Source organism: Bubalus bubalis, chromosome X (assembly GCF_019923935.1).
Source record: "Bubalus bubalis isolate 160015118507 breed Murrah chromosome X, NDDB_SH_1, whole genome shotgun sequence".
In the NCBI taxonomy this organism is placed as follows: Eukaryota; Metazoa; Chordata; class Mammalia; order Artiodactyla; family Bovidae; genus Bubalus; species Bubalus bubalis.
Window position 1 is genome coordinate 46,108,517 of NC_059181.1, and position 21,608 is coordinate 46,130,124.

Genomic DNA, 21,608 nt, shown 5'->3' on the forward strand with positions numbered 1-21,608 from the left:
ATAAGTTCATTTGTACCTTTTTTACATTCCACATATAAGTGATATCATATGATATATACCTTTCTCTGCCTCACTTACTTCACTAAGCATGGCAATCTCAAATAGCATTCATGTCATGGATCCATCCATGTCACCACAAATAGCATTATTTCATTTTTAATGGCTGATTAATATACCATTGTATGTATATATCACATTTTCTTTATCCACCTATCTGTTAATAGACATTTAGGTTGGTTCTATGTCCTAGCTATTGGAAACAGTACTGCAATGAATATTGTAATGAAAGTGTCTTTTTGAATTATGGCTTTCTCTGGATATATGCCCGGGAGTGGGATTTCTGGATCATATGACAGCTCTATGTTCAGTTCTAAGGAGCTTCCATACTGTTCTCCATAGTGGTTGTATCAGTTTACAATCCCACCAACAGTATAAGAGCTTTCTCCACAATCTCTCTGGCATTTATTCCTTGTAGATTTTTTTGATGATGGCTATTCTGAAAAGTTTAAGTTTTGTCATTGTAGTTTTGATTTGCATTTGTCTAAAAATTAGCAACGTTGAACATCTTTTCATGTGATTTTTGGTCATCTGTATATCTTCTTTAGAGAAGTATCTACTAAATCTCCTGCCCATTTTTTGATTGGGTTGTTTGGTATTTTCAATATTGAGCAGCATGAGATGTTTATATATTTGGAGATCAATCCCTTATCAGTCGCTTTGCAAATATTTTCTTCCATTCTGTAGGTTGTCTTTTCATTTTTTATGGTTCCTCTTGCTGTGCAAAAGCTTTTAAGTTTAATTAGGTCCCATTTGTTTATTTTTGTTTTTATTTTCTCTAGGAGGTGGATGCAGAAATTTATGTTAAAGAATGTTCTGCCTATGTTTTCCTTTAAGAGTTTTACAGTATGCAATCTTAGGTCATTTACATTTAGGTCATTTATCCATTTTGAGTTTATTTTTTGTGTGTGGTATTAGAGAACGTTCTAGTTTCATTCTTTTACATGTAGCTGTCCAATTTTCCCAGCACCATTTATTGAAGAGACTGTCTTTTCTCCATTGTATATTCTTGCTTTCTTTATTGTAGATAAACTGACCGTAGGTGTGTGGGTTTATTTCTTAGCTTCCAATTCTATTCCACTGATCTATATTTCTGGGTGTGTGTGTATGTGTGTGTGCCAGTTCCACTCTCTTTTTAGTAATAACTTAAACATTTTTATTTTATATTGGAATATAGTTAACTAACAATGTGTTAGTTTCAGTTGTACAGGAGAGTGATTCCTTTATACATGTATCTATTCTATTTCTGATTCTTTTCCCATTAGTTTATTACAGAGTATTGAGCAAATTTGCCCATGCTATACAGTAGGTCCTTGTAGTAGCATACTTTTTTTTTTTTTTTGCTTACTGTACCTTTGTAGTATAGTCTGAAATCAGGGAGACTGATTCTTCCAGCTCCGTTTTTCTTTCTCAGGATGATTTTAACACCATAGAGTCTTTTGTGTTTCCATGTAAATTTGATTTTTTTGTTCTAGTTCTTTGAAAAATGTCATTGGTAATTTAATAGGGATTGCACTGAATCTGTAGATTGCCTTGGGTAGTATAGTCATTTTGACAATATTGATTCTTCCAATCCAAGAACATAGTATATAATTTGACACGTGTCACCTTCAATTATTTCACTGGCATCTTACAGTTTTCATAGTAAAAGTTTTTGCCTCCTTAGGTAGGTTTATTCCTATGTACATTATTCTTTTTGATGCAGTGGTAAATGAGATTGTTCCCTTAATTCCCCTTTCTGATTTTTGTGGTTAATGTATAGAAATGTGAATGATTTCTGAGTATTAATTTTCTATCCTGCAACTGTACCAAATTCAAGGATAAGCTCTAGTGTGTGTGTGTGTGGGGGGGGTAGCATCTTTGGCATTCTCTATGTATAATATCATGTCATCTGTAAACTGTGACAATTTTTCTTATTTTCCAAATTGGATTCCACTGTTTGTTCTTATTTGTCTGTTGGTTTAGGTTAGTTTGTATTTTTTTTCCCTGAAGTAAGATTGTATTGCTACAGACATCATTCTTAGAACTGCTTTTGTAGCATCCTATAGGTTTTGGATCATCATGTTTTCATTTTCATCTGTCTCTGGGTATTTTTTTTTTAATTTCCTTTTTGTCTTCTTCAGTGACCCATTGGTTGTTTAGTGACATATTGTTTAGCCTCCATGTGATTGTGTTTTTTTCCAGTTTTTTCTTATAGCTAATTTCTAATCTCTTAGCATTTTTGTTGGAATGCAGGCTTGATATAATTAAAATTTTATTAAATATACTGAGGCTTCTTTTATGGCATAGCAATTGAGAGAATGCTATCCTGGAGAATCTCTCACATGCACTTGAGAAGAATGTGTATTCTTCTGCTTTTGAATGAAATGTTCTATATATATCAATTAAGTCCATCCTGTCTAATATGACATTTTAAGGCTTATGTTTCCTTACTGATTTTCTGTGTGCATGACCAGTCCATTGAATAAAATGGGTCATTAAAGTGCCCCCAATATTATTGTGTTACTATCAATTTCTCATTTTATGGCTGCTAGAATTTGCCTTATATATTGAGGTGCTCGTATGTTGGGTGCATTCATATTTACAACTGTTATATCTTCTTCTTGGATTGATCCCTTGTTCATTAGGTAGTGTCCTTCTTTGTCTCTTGTAACACTCTTTTATTTTAAAGTCTATTTTGTCTGATATGAGTATTGCTACTCCAGCTTTCATTTCCATTTGCAAGCAATATCTTTTTCCATCCTCTCATTTTCAGTCTGTAAGTGTCTCTAGATTTTAAGTATGTCTCTTGTAGACAGCATATATATGGGTCTTGTTTTTGTATCTATTCATCCAGTCTATATCTTTTTATTGAGTGTTTAAACAATTTCCATTTGAGGTAATCACTAACGTGTATTTTTACTGTCATTTTAAAAATTGTTTTGGATTAATTTCTGTAGTTCTTTTTCTTTCCTTTCCTCTTTTGTTCTCTACTGTTCTGATTTGATATTTATCTTTAGTGTTTGGATTGCATTTTCTTTCTTTTTCCTTTGTTCTTATCTATTACATATTTTTGGTTTCTCTTTATCATGAGGTTTTGATATGGCAGTCTTTGTATATACAAGATTGTTTAAAGTTGCTGGTCTCTTAATTTCAAATGCATTTTCAATATCCTACATTTATACTCTTCTCTTTTCACTGTTGCTGGTTTTGTTATTATATTTTGTATGGATGCTTGCCTACCTTTATTGTATGTTGCCTTCACCATTGAGCTTTCCCATTCATAATTTTCTTGTTTCCAGTTATGGCCTTTTCTTTCCCATATAGAGAAGTTCCCTTAGCATTTGTTGTATAGCTGATTTGGTGGTGCTGAATTATCTTAGCATTTCTTTGCCCATAGAGCATTTGTTTTCTCTGTGGAATCTGAATGAGAACCTTTCTGGGTAGAGTATTCTTGGTTGTAGTTTTTTTTTCCTTTTCAGCATTTTAAATATATCATGCCACTCTCTTCTGGCCTGCAGATCTACTGCTGAACAATCAGGAGATAAGCTTATGGAAATTCTTTTGTATGTTATTTGTTGCTTTTCCCTGTTGCTTTTTAATATTTTCTCTGTCTTTAGTTTTCATTACTTTGATTAATGTGTATCTCAGCATGTTCCTCCTTTGATTTATCCTGTATGGGACTCTGTGCTTCCTGGTTTTGAGTGTGTCCTTTCCCATTTTAGTGAAGAGTTTGGCTGTTATTTCCTCAAACATTTTCTCAGGCTTTTTCTCTCTTCATCTTCTTCTGTTACCCTTATAATGCAAATGTTGGTACATTTAATATCCCAGAAGTCTCTAAGACTGTTCTCATTATTTTTCATTCTTTTTTCTTTATTCTGTTTTGCAGTAGTGATTTCCAGTAATCCATCTTCTAGCTCACTTATCAATTCTTCTGCCTCATTTATTCTATTTATTCCTTCTAGTGTATTTTTCATTGCAGTTATTGTATTGTTCATCTTTGTTCTTTTAAGCTCCTAGAAGAAAGTGAAAGTGAAGTTGCTTAGTCATGTCTGACTCTTTGCAACCCCATGGACTTTAACCTATCAGGCTCCTCTGACCATGGGATTTTCCAGGCAAGAATGCTGGAGTAGGTTGCCATTTCTTTCTCCAGGTCTATAATAAACATTTATTGTATTCTCTTAGTCTGTGCTTCATTATTTTTCTGACTTCTTGAATCATCTTTAGTGTCATTACTCTTGAGTCTTTCTCAGGTAGATTGCCTATCTCCACTTAGTTTCTCTGTGGTTTCTATTTGGGTCCTTCTTCTTTAACATATTTCTCTGTCATCTCATTTTGTCTTAATTTTTGTGTTTGTGGTCCCTTTTCCTCAGGCTGCAAGATTGTTTCTCTTGCTTCTTGTGCCAGCATCTTGTTGAGTGAGGTGGATCCAAGGTCCCTGTACAGGTTTCCTGGTGGGAGGGATTGGTGCCTGCCCCCTGGTGGGCAGAGCTAGGTGTTGTCCCACTTGTGGGCAAGGCCATGTCAAGCCATGTGTTTATAGGTGGTTGTTGGCTTAGGATGAATTCAGGTAGCCTGTCTGCAGATGGATGTGGCTGTGTTACCACTATTTTGGTTGTTTGATGTGAGGCATCCCAGAACTGGATCCTACAGGCTGTTGAGTGAGTCGAGATCTTGATGCCAATATGATGACTTCTACGAGAGCTTATGTGGATAATATTCCTTGGAATTCCCACCACCAGTGTCCTTGTCCCCATAGTGACTCATAGCTAACTTCTGCCTCCCTAGGAGACTAAGATTCACAGGCAGGTCTTGCCTAGGCTCCTATGGAGTCACAGCTTTGCTTTGGGTCCCAGTGCACATAAAACGTGTGATTCCTCCAAGGGTGGAATCACTGATTTCCCCAGTCCTGTGAAACTCTTGGACACAAGCTCCACTGGCCTTCAAAGCCAAATGTTTTTGAGCTTATCCTTGCATGGCCAGAGCCCAGGCTTTGGAGCCTAATGTTGCGCTCAGAACTCTTACTCCTATGAGAGAACCTCTGCAATATAATAATTTTCAAGTTTGTGGGCTGCCCACCTGGCAGGTATAGGATTTGATTATATTGCAAAAGCACCCCCCGCCACTGTCTTTTTTCTTCTTTGTCTTTGGTTGTAGAATACATTGTTTCATAGGTTCAAGACTTTTTTGTTAATGATTGTTCAGCAGTTAGTTTTGATTTTGTTGCTTTCATGAAAGGAGATGATCTCAAGTCCTTCTACTCTGCTATATTGTCTGCTGCCCCTATTGTACATTCATCTTCAGGTTTTCATGTTACTAATTAGCATTCTTTCATTTCAGCTTGAAGAACTTTCAGCATTTATTGTAAGTCAAGTCTAGTGGTGATTAACTCTTTCTGCTTTTTAAATTTTTCCTGGTCTGAAAAAGTCCTTTTCTTTCCTTTATTTTCTGGGTGCAGCATTCTTGGTTGGATGATACTTTCTTTTAGTACTTTGAACATATCATTCCACTCTCTGTTGAGAAATCTGCTGATAGCCTCATGCAGGGTTCCATGCACATGAGATTTTTTTTCTCTTGCTACTTTTAATCTTCTCTTTTTGTCTTTGATTTTAGATAGCTTTATTAGAATGTGTCTTAGAGAAGACCATTTTGGGTTAAATTGTTTGGATATCAGTGAGCCACATGAACTTGGATATCCAAATATTTACCCAGAATTGGGAAGTTCTAGCCATTGTTTGTTTAAACAGTCTTTGTTCTCCTTCCTTATTCTCTTATCCTTCTTAGACTCTAATATTTTGTAGATTGTTAATCTTAATTTTATCCCATAAGTCACATAGGCATACTTCATTCTTTTTCATTTTTTCCCTAGTCTGACTAGACAATTTCAAATGACCTTTCTTTGACTTCACAGATACTTTTCTTCTGGGGGATGAAGTCTGCTATTGATGCTCTGTATTGTATTTTTTTTTTTTTTCATTTCATACATTGTATTTTCAGCTCTATACTTTGGTTCTTTTTATAATTTCCTCTGTTAAATTTCTTATTTTGTTCACAATGTTTCCCTGATTTTGTTGAACTGTCCCTCTTGTAGCTCTTTGGACTTCCTTAAAATAACTATAATATATTTTGAATTGTTTATCAGGCAAATCCCAGATCTCCTGGTCTTTGGGTGTCAGTTTCTGGAAATTATTGCATTCCATGGATGATATCTTGTTTCCTTGACTTTTAATATTCCTTCTAGTTTTGTGTTGCTGTCTTTGCATTAAAAGGGGCAGTCACATACTCCAGTTTTTATTGACTGGCCTCTTTTTTGCATCCAATCATAGATTATTCTGTCTGGAACTTCTCCACTGAGCTCCCAGACTCTCAGAATGACACTCCCAGCTGCTAGCAATTGTCAAAATCTGTGTTCTTTGGAGAGACTAAGGTAAAAAACTATTATGTCATTTTGATGATGTTGTCTAACAGTTTTCAAATGTGGTATCAAAAATATGACAGTACCAGAGGCCAACAAATGATATATAGATATTAGGGAGGGAGTTTGCAGAGTGTTCATTTTAATTTTTTAATTAAGCTTTTTATTTTGAGGTCATTGTAAATTCACATACAGGAATCAAAAATATGGAAATATGCCTTGGACTTTTTATTTAATTTCTCCAATAATAGCATTTTGCAAAACTATATTATAATATCACAGCTAGGATATTAACATTGTTATAGGACACAGTCAAGAGACAACATTTCTATCATCAAAAGGATTACTCTTATTACTCTTTTATAACCACACTTATTTCTTTCCTTTTCCCAATCTCTCCTTAACTCCTAGCAACCATTAGTATGTTCCTCATTTCCAAATTATATTATTTGAAGAACATTATATGAATGGAATCATATCATCTGTAACCTTTAGGTATCAGGTTTTCTCAATCATCAAGATTCCTTAGAAATTCACCCAAGTTGTTACATGTACCAGTAGTTGGCTCTTTTTATTGATGCATAATATTCTATGATATAGATGTACCAGTATTTGCTTAATTACTCACCCACTGAAAGACATCTAAGTTATTTCCAGTTTGGTCTATTTTGAACGAAGCTGCTATGAACATTTGTTTAGAAGTTTTTAAGTGAAAATAAATTTCCACTTCTCTGGGATAAATGCCCAGATGTGTAATTGCTGGATCATCTTGTAGTTGTTTATTTTATGTTTTAAGAAACTGCCAATGATGTAAAACAGTGGCTATACTGCTTTATACTCTCACCAGCAAGGTATGAATGATTCTGTTTCTATACACCCTTGCCAACATTAGGTGTTTTCACTATTTTTCTATTGCCTTTTTAAAAGATATGTAGTGATAGCTCATTGTGATTTGCATATTTTCAATAATTAATGATGCTGAACATCTTTTCATATGTTCAGCTGATACCCACTTATCACCTTCAGTGAATTATCTGTCTTTTGCCCATTTTCTAATTGGAATGTGTAATTTGTTTTTGTTTGTTTTCATTTATTTTTTTACTATTGAGTTTTGAGTGTTTTTTATATATTCTAAATACCATTGTTTTGTCAGGTACATGGTTTGAAAATATTTTCCCTAGCATGTAACTTGTCTTTTCATCTTCTTCACATGGTCCTACACAAGGCAAAATTTTCTACTTTGATGAGGTCCATTTTATCAATACTTGATTTTATAATTCAAGCTTTTGGTGTCAGTTCTAAAGAATTATTTGCCTAAACCTAATCCTGAAGATTTTCTCCTACTGTTTTTTAAAAGTTTGTAACTTTAAATCTAAATTCATTATCTATTTTGAGTTACTTTTTATAGGTTGTGAATTTAGGTTGAGATTATTGTAATTGTTTTTCAGTTGCTAAGTCGTGTCTGACTCTCTGTGACCCAGTGGACTGCAGCATGCCAGGCTTTCCTGTCCTTCACTATCTCCCAGAGTTTGTCCAAACTCATGTCCATTGAGTTGGTGATGCTATCTAACCATCTCATCCTCTGCTGCCCCTTTCTCCTTTTGCCTTCAATCTTTCCAAGCATCAGGGTTTTTTCCAATGAGTTAGCTCTTCCCATCAGGTAGTCAAAGCACTGGAGCTTCAGCATCCGTCCTTCCAATGAATATTCAGGCTTGATTTCCTTTAGGATTGACTGGTTTGATCTCCTGCTGTCCAAGAGATTCTCAACAGTCTTCTCCAGCACCACAATTTGAATGCATCAGTTCTTCAGCACTCAGCATTCTTTATGGTCCAACTCTCTCATCCATACATAGCTACTGGAAGAACCATAGCTTTGACCATAACGATCTTTGTTGGCAAAGTGATGTCTCTGTTTTTTACTATGCTGTCTAGGTTTGTCATAGCTTTTCTTCCAAGGAGCAAGCATCTTTTAATTTCATGGCTGCAGTCACTGTCCACAGTGATTCTGGAGCCCAAGAAAGTAAACTCTGTCACTGTTTCCACTTTCCCCCTTCTTTTTGCCATGGAGAGATGGGACTACCCTGGGATGGGATGCTATGATCTTAGGTTTTTAATGTTGAGTTTTAAGCCAGATTCTTCACTCTCCTCTTTTATCCTCATCAATAGGTGCCTTAGCTCACTTCTTCCATTAGAGTGGTATCATATGCATATCTGAAGTTGTTCAGTGCCATTTGTTTAAAAGGTTATCCTTCCTTCACCAAATTGCTTTTGTACCTTTGTCAAAAAATTAGATGGACATATTTGTGTAGGTCTATTTTTTTGGTTCTCTATTCTCTAACAATCTACTATGTCTATTCTACTAACACCACACTGTCTTGGTTACTGTAGCTATTAGTGTTGAAATCAGGGTAGACTTATTGTTCAAACTTTATTCTATTTCACATTTATTTTAGTTATTCTTACATATTCATTTGATTTTGACCTGTCCTAAAGCCTCTGGAGATGAGGACTGTACTTGTGGCCCTAGAGAGCTCCATAATGGCAAACTGAAATGAGTTGATGTACCAGGAATTAAAAATCGACTCTCAAGACAGTATAAAAGGCAAATGTAAAGTGAAAAGGCCTCCCTTGGAGCTAGGCTCTGTCCTGTTTTTCTTCAGCCAGGCTACCGTCCCCCAGAACAATAGACTAAGTGAATAAGGCCCCATGACATTATGGGCTTCCCTGGTGGCTCATGTGACTTGGAGAAGGAAATGGCAACCCACTCCAGTATTCTTGCCTGGAGAATTCCATGGACAGAGGGCCAAGACAAGCTACAGTCCATGGAGCTGCAAAGAGTCAGACACGATTGAGTGACTAACACTTCACTTCACATGGCATTATAGATTGTGTTGGAATCTATATTAAATCTGAATTAGAGAAATAATAAAAACGCTCCTTATCACTTCCAAAAAGGTGTCATTGGAAGGATTAAGAAAGCTGGCTTTCTTAGGTATCTCAGAAAACTCACTTGTTCTTCCCATATGTGTGTGTGTGTGTTAGTCGCTCAGTTGTGTCTGACTCTTTGGGACCCCATGGATTGTAGTGAAAATCACTTCTACAAATGTAGTGCCCATGAGTCTCAAATATATCAGTCACCACATTCCTGGACTAGGAGGGACTTGAAAATGGAAACAGAAATAATGGAGTAAATTTTTAGGAATTCAGTGGTTTGAAACTAGATAAGTTTATTTGAAGTCTAGATGGAAACCTGTTCAGGTGAACAATTGTTTGGATACTGGGAGACAAGAGAAGACCTGCAAGGGATAGTCTTGAGACAAGGCAGAGAAGGAACGTGACACAAACACTTGGCATGAGCAAGTAGGACTGTTTTCTAATTGGTTGCTTTGTGCATATTCTTCTGCTTTGAGGTTTCTCAGTGGAAAAATAAGCCAGTCTCAGATAGACTTGGGAGAACTTGGGCTAAGGTAAAGGAATACCATCCCATTATGAAGGTCAATGTGGTAGGGGCAGTGGAAGGATTCAGAATGAGAGAAGTTCAGGAGGAAAGAGGTGGGCCACTAGGACAGCAGCCCTTTTGTACCCTGAAGACTGTCCAGGTAGTGGGGGCTCATATCTCTAAGGAATAAGCACATTCTCTCAAAGGATTCTCCTATCCATACAGATCATAGACTTAGTGTAATTAGCTCAGGATTACTTTCTAACACTCCTGTTTTCACCACTAAGGAGTTAGGAGTGGTTGCCTTTAATTTCCTACCTAAAATGAATCACATTTCCACGATGAGTGAAAGTGTCAGTGAGCATCTTCAAAGACTAAGAAGCAATAAGAAGTTAAAAGGAAGGCCATGACTAGCTGGATGCCCAAGCTAGGTGCACTGGTCAACTGGAAATCAGATATCCACAGGCACTAAACCTCTTCAATAAAAAGGAACTTCATTGGGAATAATTAAGGGTGTATTATATGACTGCTAGAACTTCAGGCAACTTGAATCTAATCACTTAAATGGTCACTAATTTTGAATCAGAGAGCCCTTTAAGAGAGCACAAGGAAGGGCCTAAGGAAAATGAAGTCTCACTAAGATTGCCTACCCTGGGGAGAATAATAATGGCTGTCAGTAACAGAAACAGCTGTCAGTGGTCAAGGTGAAACAAAAAAATTGAGCTGTTCTTAACTAGCATGAAGGATCAACATAACCCTGAGGTGGAGAGGAGGGTGCAGTAGACTTGGAAACAAGCTGACTTAAGTTCAGAGTCAATTTATGCCAAATATCTTCAGTTTCTTCATCTGGAAAATAAGACTAATAATGTCTACCTTTTCAGGGGTATCATAAAAGTGAAATGAAGGAACTTATATAAAATGACTGGTACTGAATAGCTTCTTGAATAAACAGAGGGTAGTTCCTTCCCTTTCTTCAATTAACCATTTTAATGTTTTCTAGTTCATGAAAATGAGAAAATAAAGCTTCATTTCATACTCAAGTTGATTTCCAAGGTATTTTTCTTTTTAAAATACTTTAGTTTATGACTCAAAAAGAGAACAAATATCTGAATCTTCTGTCTAGGTTCAGTTTGAAGTCCTCCATTCTGATTTGGGGTTCATGATTTGGCAAATGCCCCCAGTCCAATGAAAGAAGGTTATATGCATATCCCTAATATATATATATATACACACATGTATTAATAAATTCCATATATTTACTATTGTCCAACTGTTTCTAAATTGTTAATAAAGTTTAGTTTCTCACTTTAAGGGAAAATAAAAGAAACAAAGTTTCTATTTTTTTCCTGTACCCAATGAGCTATCTGTAGACATGGCTACCTTAAATTATTCACTCCTAAGCCTTAAGTCTTTTAAAGATCATTTACCACTTATCATCAGAGACACCTGGGAATCTGGACATTTCCCATGACCCTAAGTGAACTTTAGCATGGAAATAAGCATATGAATATGCAAATACATAGCTTATGGCTTTTCAGTTTCACAATGAGAGTGAGTGAGGTCAGGGAGGTTGTAGTTAAAGGCAGTTTTACCTTTTTGTTTAGAGACTTTTCTCACAGTCATTGCAGCCTGCCTCTTCTGATTTTCAGAAATCTCAAACCCTGTAACACAAAAATAAATCATTTTGTAATGAGTAACATAGACCTTTTTAAAAATGTATAAATTAGTACAAGTTTTCTGGAAGAGTAATATTAACACTTACCTACAACAATGCATTTCAATGTATAGAGGGGCAAAAAGGTGAGAACATGAGTTAAGAGGCTGTTAAATGGAGAGTGGTTGAATAAAATATGGTGAAAAGTGGAAAGACATTTCACAATCAAAAGCAAAACTACAAAGAAAAATGAGCTAAAAAATGAGATTACAGCAGAAAATATATATAGACTTAAGGAAAAGTTTTACAAGGAGGAAAAAAATTGAATGGCAAAAAGCAATCAAAGAAATAATCAAAATATCTGTGGAAGTTCTTTGCCAATTTTTAACTGAGTTTTGGGTTTTAACTAATTGAGCTGTAGGAGTTCCTTATATATTTTAGAAATTATCACATGTATTTTTTGAAAATATTTTCTCCAATTTAACAGGTTGCTTATTTGTGCTGTTGTTTTTTTCTTTTGCTGTGCAAAGGCTTTTTGGTTTGATGTTTTCTATTTTTGCTTTCCTGTCCATGTTTTTGGTGTCATATCCAAAAAAATCATTGTCAAGACCAACATCAAGAAATATTTCCCGAATGTTTTTGTCTATGATTTTTACAGTTTCAAGTCACGTGTTCTAGTCTTCAGGCCACTTTGAACTGATTTTCACATATGGCATAAAGTAGGAGTTCAATTTTATTCTTTTTCATGTGGATATCCAGCTTTCACATCATTCATTGAAGAAATTATCCTTTCCCAATTGTGTATTTTTGGAATCCTTGTTGAAGATATGTTGAATATATACATGTATGTGTTTTTCTGAGCTCCCTATCCTATTGCATTCATCTACATGTCTGTCTTTATGCCAGAACCAAACTGTTTTAATTATTATAGCTTTGTAATATATTTTGAATCAGGAATTGTGATGTCTCCAGCTTTATTCTTCTCTCTCATGGGTATACTGTGGATCCCCATGAATTTTAGGATTGTTCTTTTTTTTCCTGTTTCCATAAAAAATGCTACTGGAGTTTTAATAGGAGCACATTGAATCTATAGTAAATCTTTAGTAAAATGACCATGTTATTAACATTGTCTTCCATTCCAAGAATACAGAATGTCTATTTATTTATGTCTTCTTTAATTTCTTTCAGTAATGTTTTGTAGTTTTCAGTGTACCAGTATTTTATATCCTTGGTTAATTTTATATCTTACTATTATATTCTTTTTGAAGCAATTGTAAATGAGATTGCTTGCTTAATTTCTTTTTCATATAGCTTGTTGTTAGTACATAGAAACACAATTTACTTTTGTGTGTTGATTTTGTATCCTACAAATGAATTCATTTATTAGATGTAAAAGCTGTTTGTGGAGTCTTAGGGTTTTTACATATAAGATGATCTCATCTGCAAACAGGAATAATTTTACTTTCTCTTTCCTGATTTGGAGGAATTAATTAGTTAAGCCTAATTGCTCTAGCTAGGACTTTCACTACTACATTGACTAGAAGCGGTGAATGTAAACATCTATTGTTCCTGATCTTAGAGAAAAAGCTTTCAGCTTTCCCCCCTTAAGCATAATATTAGCTCTGAGCCTTGTGAGCCTTCAATATATGGTTTATATATTGAGGTAAATTCCTTCTATATATTGTTGATAGTTTTTATCATAAGAGTGTGTTGAATTTTTTCACATGATTTTTCTGTATCTATAAAGATGATCATGTGACTTTTCCCCTTCATTTTGTTAGTGTGGTGTATCACATTAATTGATTTACATATGTTAAACCATTCTTGTATCCCAGATAAATCCCACTTGGTCATGGTGTCTGATCCTCTTATTGTATTGTTGAATTTTTTTTCCAGTGATTTACAGAGGACTTTCCCATGGATTTTGTTATAGATATTGAATTGTAGTTTACCTTTCTTGTGGTAGAAGGCTTAATATTGTTAAATATCCATTCTGACTTGAAGCTATCTATAGAGTCAATGCAATTCTATCAAAACCCCAATGGTATTTTTTTTACAGAAACAGAAATAGCAAGCCTAAAATTTATGTGGAAACATAAAAGACCCATAATAGCTAAAGCAATCTTGAGAAAAAAGGGCAAAGCTGGAGACTTCACAATTCCTGATTAAAAATATATTATGAAGATACAGTAATTAAAACAGTATTGTATGGCATAAAGAGAGACCTACAGATCAATGGAAAAGGGAAGAGGGCCAGAAATAAATGCACACATATACAGTCAACATATCTTTGACAAGGCTGCCAAGAATACACAATGGGGAAAGGATAGTTTCTTCAACAAATGGTTTTGTGAAAATTGGATATCCACATGCAAAAGAATGAAACTGAACTTCTATCTTATGCCATACATGAAAATCAATGCAAAGTGGACTGAAGACTTGATTGTATGACTTGGAATTGTAAAACTCCTAGAAGAAAAAAGGGGAAAAATCTTGACAATGACTTCTTAAATACCAAAAGCACTGGCAACAAAGAAAAAGCAGACAAATAGGACTACATCAAACTAAAATGATTCTGCACAGCAAAGAAAAGAAACAACATATAAAAAGGCAATCTATGCCACTCCAGTATTCTTGCCTAGAAAATTCCATGGACAGAGGAGCCTGGTTGGCTATAGTCCCTGGGGTCCCAAAGAGTCAGACATGACTGAGCATGCACACACACAAACTGAAGTTCACTGAGCTCAGTCAAGGATTTTCTTAAAAAAAAAAAAAAAAAAAAGGCAATCTATGGAATGGGAGTAAATATTTGGAAACTATATATCTAAGGGCTTAATATCCAAAATATATAAGAAACTTCTCTGCTCAGCAGTAAACAAACAAACATATAGCAATTAAAAAGAATGGTCAAAGGACTTACATAGACATGTTTTCAAAGAAGTCATACAAATGGCCAACAGGTATATAAAAGTATTCTCCACATCACTAATTATCAGGGAAATCCAAATCTTAACCATAATAAGATATCACTTCACTCCTGTTTAGAGAGCTATTCTTGAAGAAACAAAAGATGATTAGTATTTGCAAGAATGTAGAGAAACTGGACCCATAGTAAACTGTTAGGAATTAAAATTATTTAGTCACTATGGTAAACTACCATATAATCCAGAAATCCAACTTCTGGTTATATGTGCAAAATAATTGAAATCAGGGTCTTGAAGAGATATCAGTACTCTCATATTCATCGCAGCATTATTCCCAAAGGCCATGATAATTGAAACAATCTAAATGCCTGAGGATGGATAAAGGGATAAAGAAAATGTTGTATGTATCTTTTTATATACACACACACACACACACACTAGAATATTATTCAGCCCTAAAAAGAATGGGAATTCTGCCATATGTGACAACATGGATAAATCTGGAGGACATTTGCTAATTAAAATAATGTAGTCACAGAAGGACAAATTCTATATTTGCATGAATATGAAGTGTCTTAACTAGTCAAACTCATAGACAGAGAGCAGAATGGTGATTCCAGAGAGAATCACCAGAGATAACAGGGAGCTGCTTTTCTATAGCTATAAAGTTTCATTTACATAAGATATGAATAAGTCCTTGAAACTTGCACAACAATAAGCATACAGCTAAGTCTAGTATATTGTGCCTTTAAATTAGCCTCCAGTTAAAATAAATAAATACATTAAAAAACAAATAAATAAAAGGAAAAAAATTAAGTACAGAGCTCATGGTGTTTTTGCCAGTTAAAAAACTAAGGCTAAGGTCTCGCCTAAAAAAAGAAATTTTGCCTTACAAGCTTCGGACCTACAAGCCCTATCCAAAGACAGCTTTGCTCTATGCCCACGAGTTCAAGCCTACCCATGATGTTTGAACCTGAATGCCTGGAGTTGCTTAGCCAGCCTTCACAATCACATAATGCAATTCTTATAATAAATTTCTTAATAATAATTTATCTCTTATTGGTTATGCTTCTCTTATTGAACCCTGACTGATATAAGGAGTTATAGTTAGATTCTGTATTCTTCAACTGGAGTGGTTCTGATGATAAATTATGTTTAAGAAAGCAAGTTACAGAGTAATATGTATAGTATAATTTGTATATTTTAGTATAATATTTATATTTTTATAAAGTCTTATGTGTATATGTTTATATGAACTTGAGATTAGTATGAAAAGAAACACATCAAATTAATACTGATTATCTCACACAGCATAGGAGCAACAGAGAAGGGAACAGAATGCTAAACTTTATTATATTTCCATATGTGCTTAAATGGTTATTATGACTATGTATTTTATAATTAAAAAATAAAAATAACAAAAATTATAGTAAATCCACATGACAGCCATAAAAATAATGATTAAAATAGTAAATGATTTAGAGAAATGTTAATGATATAATTTTAAGTGACAAAGATTAAATTTATATCTGTCATGAAGTGGCAGAGGTTGGGGGAGACAGAAATAAAGATTCAGGCACTCTAATTTTTTTTTTTTTAATTTAGACACATAGGAAAAAAGATGGGAAGGAAATATACAAAAATATTTATAAAATTTATCTCTGGGTAATATGTTCATGTGTGATTTTTAGGTGTTTTTTTTCCTTGTATTTTGTGTTTTTTCCCCAAAATTTATTTCAAAGAAAATGACTTACTGTTATAATTAGACCAAATTCTTAATATTTTTAAAAAGACGACTGTTGGGAAGCAATTTCTGGAAGCTTTTCTACAGTATGGGAGATATGTTGGAACCAGAGTGAATGGTATGACTCTTCTAGTTGATCTAGGATCTGCAAAAAGCACACTAAAACAATTCCTCTAATAGCACTAACAATCTAGGCAGTGTCAGAGATTGTTGGTGCCTTCCATTAGGACAAGCAGCCAGTAGAATTTCTGTAATGATTCTACATCATGTCCTAAAGCAGTGCCCAAATGCTAAAAGCAAACTGAATTCAATGGGACTTAAAGTGAATTATCAATAAGTACTCTACCCAAACCTGAGAAGACTTAGATAAGACTAAGCAGTGTCTTTCTGATGATCCTTCCTTGCCTCTGGACCATTTCAATCCCAATACTTCAGATAGGAAAATATATTTGTACCAGGACTCAAACGGTAGGCCCATTTTTTTAGAGGCAGCTCCTTCCAACTTGAATACAGATGTTTTAAGGTATAATTCTCCTCCCTTAGGCAGGAGAAGGCAATGGCACCCCACTCCAGTACTCTTGCCTAGAAAATCCCATGGGTGGAGGAGCCTGGTAGGCTGCAGTCCATGGGGTCGCTAAGAGTTGGGCATGACTGAGCGACTTCACTTTCACTTTTCACTTTCATGCACTGGAGAAGGAAATGCCAACCCACTCCATTGTTCTTGCCTGGAGAATCCCAGGGACGGGGAAGCCTGGTGGGCTGCCGTCTATGGGATCGCTCAAAGTCAGACACGACTGGAGCGACTTAGCAGAAGCAGGAGTGAGGCAAAACCAGAAACTCTGGTGTCTTCTCAAGGAATTTCAAAGCCTGGCTGTATTGTATTTTTTATGCCAGAAAGGCAGGACCACGAGCAGGAGACCGGATAGTACTTTGTAAACCACAAGGTTAAATGCTAAATCCCACAGAGGGAAAGCAGTATAAAAAGTATCTCTACCAGCTATATTCCCTTTGGAAAGGATTGAAACATGTAAAATATCATGTATGAAACGAGTTGCCAGTCCAGGTTCGATGCACGATACTGGATGCTTGGGGCTAGTGCACTGGGACGACCCAGAGGGATGGTATGGGGAGGGAGGAGAGAGGAGGGTTCAGGGTGGGGAACACATGTATACCTGTGGCAGATTCATTTTGATATTTGGCAAAACTAATACAGTTATGTAAAGTTTGAAAATAAAATAAAATTAAAAAAAAAAAAAAAGAGTATGGTTTAGTGTGATTCTACATCATGCAAATGGTCCTGGTTTTAAATCATGCAAGTGGCCCTGTTATATTTTCTATAATTTACTTTAAAATACTTTTATACAGAGAACATGATATATACAAGAACATTAATAGGGGCATTTAGTTAACACCTAAAGTGATCTAATCAGGAATACACACTCAAGAAGTGATTTGTTAACATATTGAATATTCAGAAGTCTTTGCTCAAGAGGCCACAACTACCAGCAGTCCAGTCACCTTAATTCGGGAGGCCTAATTAGTCTAATACATGTGAAAATGAATTTTCACTGATAAAAAAGGATGCTGTACAAGATGTGCCCTCTCCACAAATGTCATATAGGCACTTTAGCCTTCACAAGAACTGGGTATAAGAATCCAGTGAACCCTGCTGCTGCTGCTGCTGCTAAGTCGCTTCAGTCGAGTCCGACTCTGTGTGACCCCATAGACGGCAGCCCACCAGGCTCCCCCATCCCTAGGAATCTCCAGGCAAGAACACTGGAGTGGGTTGCCATTTCCTTCTCCAATGCATAAAAGTGAAAAGTGAAAGTGAAGTCGCTCAGCCGTGTCCAACTCCTAGCGACCCCATGGACTGCAGCCTACCAGGCTCCTCTGTCCATGGGATTTTCCGGGCAAGAGTACTGGAGTGGGGTGCCATTGCCTTAACCGCCAGTGAACCCTATAGCCTATATATATACTTCAAAAGGAAGCCTGAAATTTAAGATTGAAAATGGGTACTATATTTTGGCCTAATCAGAGGATTTTGTCACCAGACTTTGACTAGGAAGTTAGCTGAAAGTGAAAGTGAAAGTCTGTCAACCGCTTCCGACTCTTTGCAACCCCATGGACTGTATATAGTCCATGGAATTCTCCAGGCCAGAATGCTAGAGTATGTACCCATTCCCTTCTCCAAAATTACCAAATCTGCCTCAACTAACCTAAACTTTTCACAGAAGATGCTGTTGTGTATCTAAAGACAGAGCTGCGACTTCATTGAAATTACAGAACAGGCTGTATGACTGCTTTTGTGTTTGTTTGCTAATACACTTCCGTATGTTTGGGAGAATTGAGCCTGAGGTTTGATTTAAGTGTAATAATCTCATCTAGTAGTGATAATGTAGGGGAAATCAACCTCTAAGTATCACTTAACCCTGACTAATAGAAACTATTGTTATCTGCCAAAAAATAACCTAATAATAGGAAACCACATAAGTGGATTATGTCAGTTTGCAACACAAATCTCTCTGCCTCTAGAAAAATGAAAATTAATTTAACTCTTCTATGTTCTTCATATCCATATTCTTCTTCGTCCTCTCAGGTCACTTACCAATTTTTTCATCTTCCTGTACCATTTTCCTCTCTTCTCTGAAAGCTCTGAGCCAGCGTATCTTCTCCTCCAATTTCTTGGCAAAGAATAGATGTATCTCCTCAGTCTCCTTGTTGTGAAGCTTGAAGGCATTTTTCATGCTTACATTAAAGTCATCATCTCTGCCATCTTCAATGTCCACTACCTCATATTTATCCATATCAATGCGGCCTTTGTAGTATAGAATGTCTCTCCGGATCAGGTCCTAGACAGAAAGAAAGAGAAGGCTTTTTGTTGGAGGTATGTGGAGAGTGGGTATAAGGACAGTTGGCACATATGCACAGCAGAATGCTAACATTGCCATTGTTCTGGTGTATCAGTGAGAGGTGGTTTGGTTTAAATCTGGACAGGTTACCTTAGCTTATGACACTAACAGTTGGCTAACTAGATGCTATTAGAGAAATCCTCTGGCCTACATCCGTGGATTTTGTCTCAGACCTCAGCCTCAATGCACGTATGTGTTTACAACAAAACTGCTGATGTGAAGTAGGGGCAGTAAGCCACACATGCACTGCTACAAAGGGCTTTTCCTCTTCCAAAATATTTGAAAGCCTTCCAGAAGTATGAAATGAACTGACTAGTTGCCTGAAGTATACTCAGGAATCTAAGTAGGCCATCAAGACTGGCATATCAGAGAGGGGATGAGTGATAAGAGTAGCTAGGTAGTCGTAGGCTGCTGGCCAGGAAGGATTACCTAGAGAAGGTTGAACACTTAGAATTCTGGGGGTTTTTGGAAAAGGACTCGTCTAGCAGGAGAAATGTAGGGAAAGTGAATAAAAAGCTTCATATGTTGACATGGATGAATCTCACAAATCTTATTGCATGAGAAAAATAAAAGTAGTAGTTGGATACAAAACATATATTGCCTATCCATTATGATTATTATTTTTATTCTTGGGTATATGAAATTGAATTAAACCAAGTCTATTAGACACTCATAATTACTCAATGTATAGTGCCCTTATATCTCTATTCATTTACTTGCTTACTTACTTTTATTGACGTATTAAGTTTTGGTGAACCCAATGCCCATTCCAAAACCTATAACACCAAGGCAGCCCACATATTAAATCACATGTTCATAATTCCCCTGCTTTCTATTCTATATAATTTTATCTCATCTACATGTATTCTGTTTATATAAAGTTTAAAAAAACACAAAACAATGCCACATAATGTTTAGGGATATATACAAAAATTATAAGAAAAATACAACAATGATACATACCAAATTCAAGGGAATACAAAGAGGAGAATGGGGACAAGAAAGAAAAAAGGAAAATGGATGGAAGAGGGAGAGGAGGAAGATGATATTTATAATGATTTATTTCTTAAATTGAATGGTTTGCCTTGGAAACAAGCAGAGATGATTTTGTCGTTTTTGAGATTGCATCCAAATACTGCATTTCTGAAGCTTTTGTTGACTATGAGGACTACTCCATTTCTTCTAAGGGATTCAAAATAAAGCAGGGCAAAGGCTAATAGAGTTTTGCCAAGAGAATGCACTGGTTATAGAAAACACCCTCTTCCAACAACATAAGAGACTACTCTACCAATTACTCTACACTCTCCAAGACTCTACACTCTACACATCACCAGATAGTCAATACTGAAATCAGATTGATTATATTCTTTGCAGACAAAGATGAAGAAGCTATATATAGTTAGCAAAAACAAGACTGGGAGCTGATCGTGGCTCAGATGAGTCCAGTTCAGTTCAGTCGCTCAGTCGTGTCTGATTCTTTGTGACCTCATGAACTGCAGCAGGCTAGGCCTCCCTGTCCATCACCAACTCCCGGAGTTCACCCAAAACCATGTCCATTGAGTCGATGATGCCATCCAAATATCACATCCTCTATCATACCCTTCTCCTCCTGCCCTCAATTTTTCCCAGCATCAGGGTCTTTTCAAATGAGTCAGCTCTTTGCATCAGGTGGCCAAAGTATTGGAGTTTCAGCTTCAACATCAGTCCTTCCAATGAACACCTAGGACTGATCTCCTTTAGGATGGACTGGTTGGATCTCCTTGCAGTCCAAGGGGCTCTCAAGAGTCTTCTCCAACACCACAGTTCAAAAGCATCAATTCTTTGGTGGTCAGCTTTCTTTGTAGTCCAAGTCTCACATCCATACATGACCACTGGAAAAACCATAGCCTTGACTAGACGGACCTTTGTTGGCAAAGCAATGTCTCTGCTTTTTAATATGCTGTCTATGTTGGTCATAACTTTGCTTCCAAGGAGTAAGTGTCTTTTAATTTCATGGCTGCAGTCACCATCTGCAGTGAGTTTGGAGCCCAAAAAAATCAAGTCTGACATTGTTTCCACTGTTTCCCCATCTATTTGCCATGCAATGACAGGACTGGATGCCATGATCTTAGTTTTCTGAATGTTGAGCTTTAAGTCAACTTTTTGACTCTCCTCTTTCACTTTCATCAAGAGGCTCTTTAGTTCTTCTTCACTTTCTGCCATAAGGGTAGTATCATCTGCATATCTGAAATTATTGATATTTCTCCTAGCAATCTTGATTCCAGCTTCTGCTTCCTCCAGCCCAGTGTTTCTCATGATGTCCTATGCATATAAGTTAAATAAGCAGAGTGAAAGTATATAGCCTTGACATACTCCTTTTCCTATTTGGAACCAGTTTGTTGTTCCATGTCCAGGTTTAACTGTTGCTTCCTGACCTGCATACAGGTTTCTCAAGAAGCAGGTCAGGTGATCTGTTATTCCTATCTCTTTCAGAATTTTCCACAGTTT

At 36.0% G+C, this 21,608-nt stretch overlaps 1 protein-coding gene across 13 annotated transcripts in view; it reads right to left on the minus strand.

Annotated features, from left to right (window-relative positions):
- Window positions 1–21,608, minus strand: part of ARHGEF9 (Cdc42 guanine nucleotide exchange factor 9) — a 386,748-nt gene that overhangs the window by 7,004 nt on the left and 358,136 nt on the right. For all 13 annotated transcript variants that reach the window (XM_025276866.2, XM_025276865.2, XM_025276863.2 and 10 more), the window contains 2 exons: window positions 18,818–19,061; window positions 11,483–11,551 (listed from right to left, as the gene is read on the minus strand). In XM_025276866.2, coding sequence (XP_025132651.1) covers window positions 11,483–11,551; window positions 18,818–19,061 — 313 coding nt within the window. The remainder of the gene's footprint in view (window positions 1–11,482; window positions 11,552–18,817; window positions 19,062–21,608) is intronic.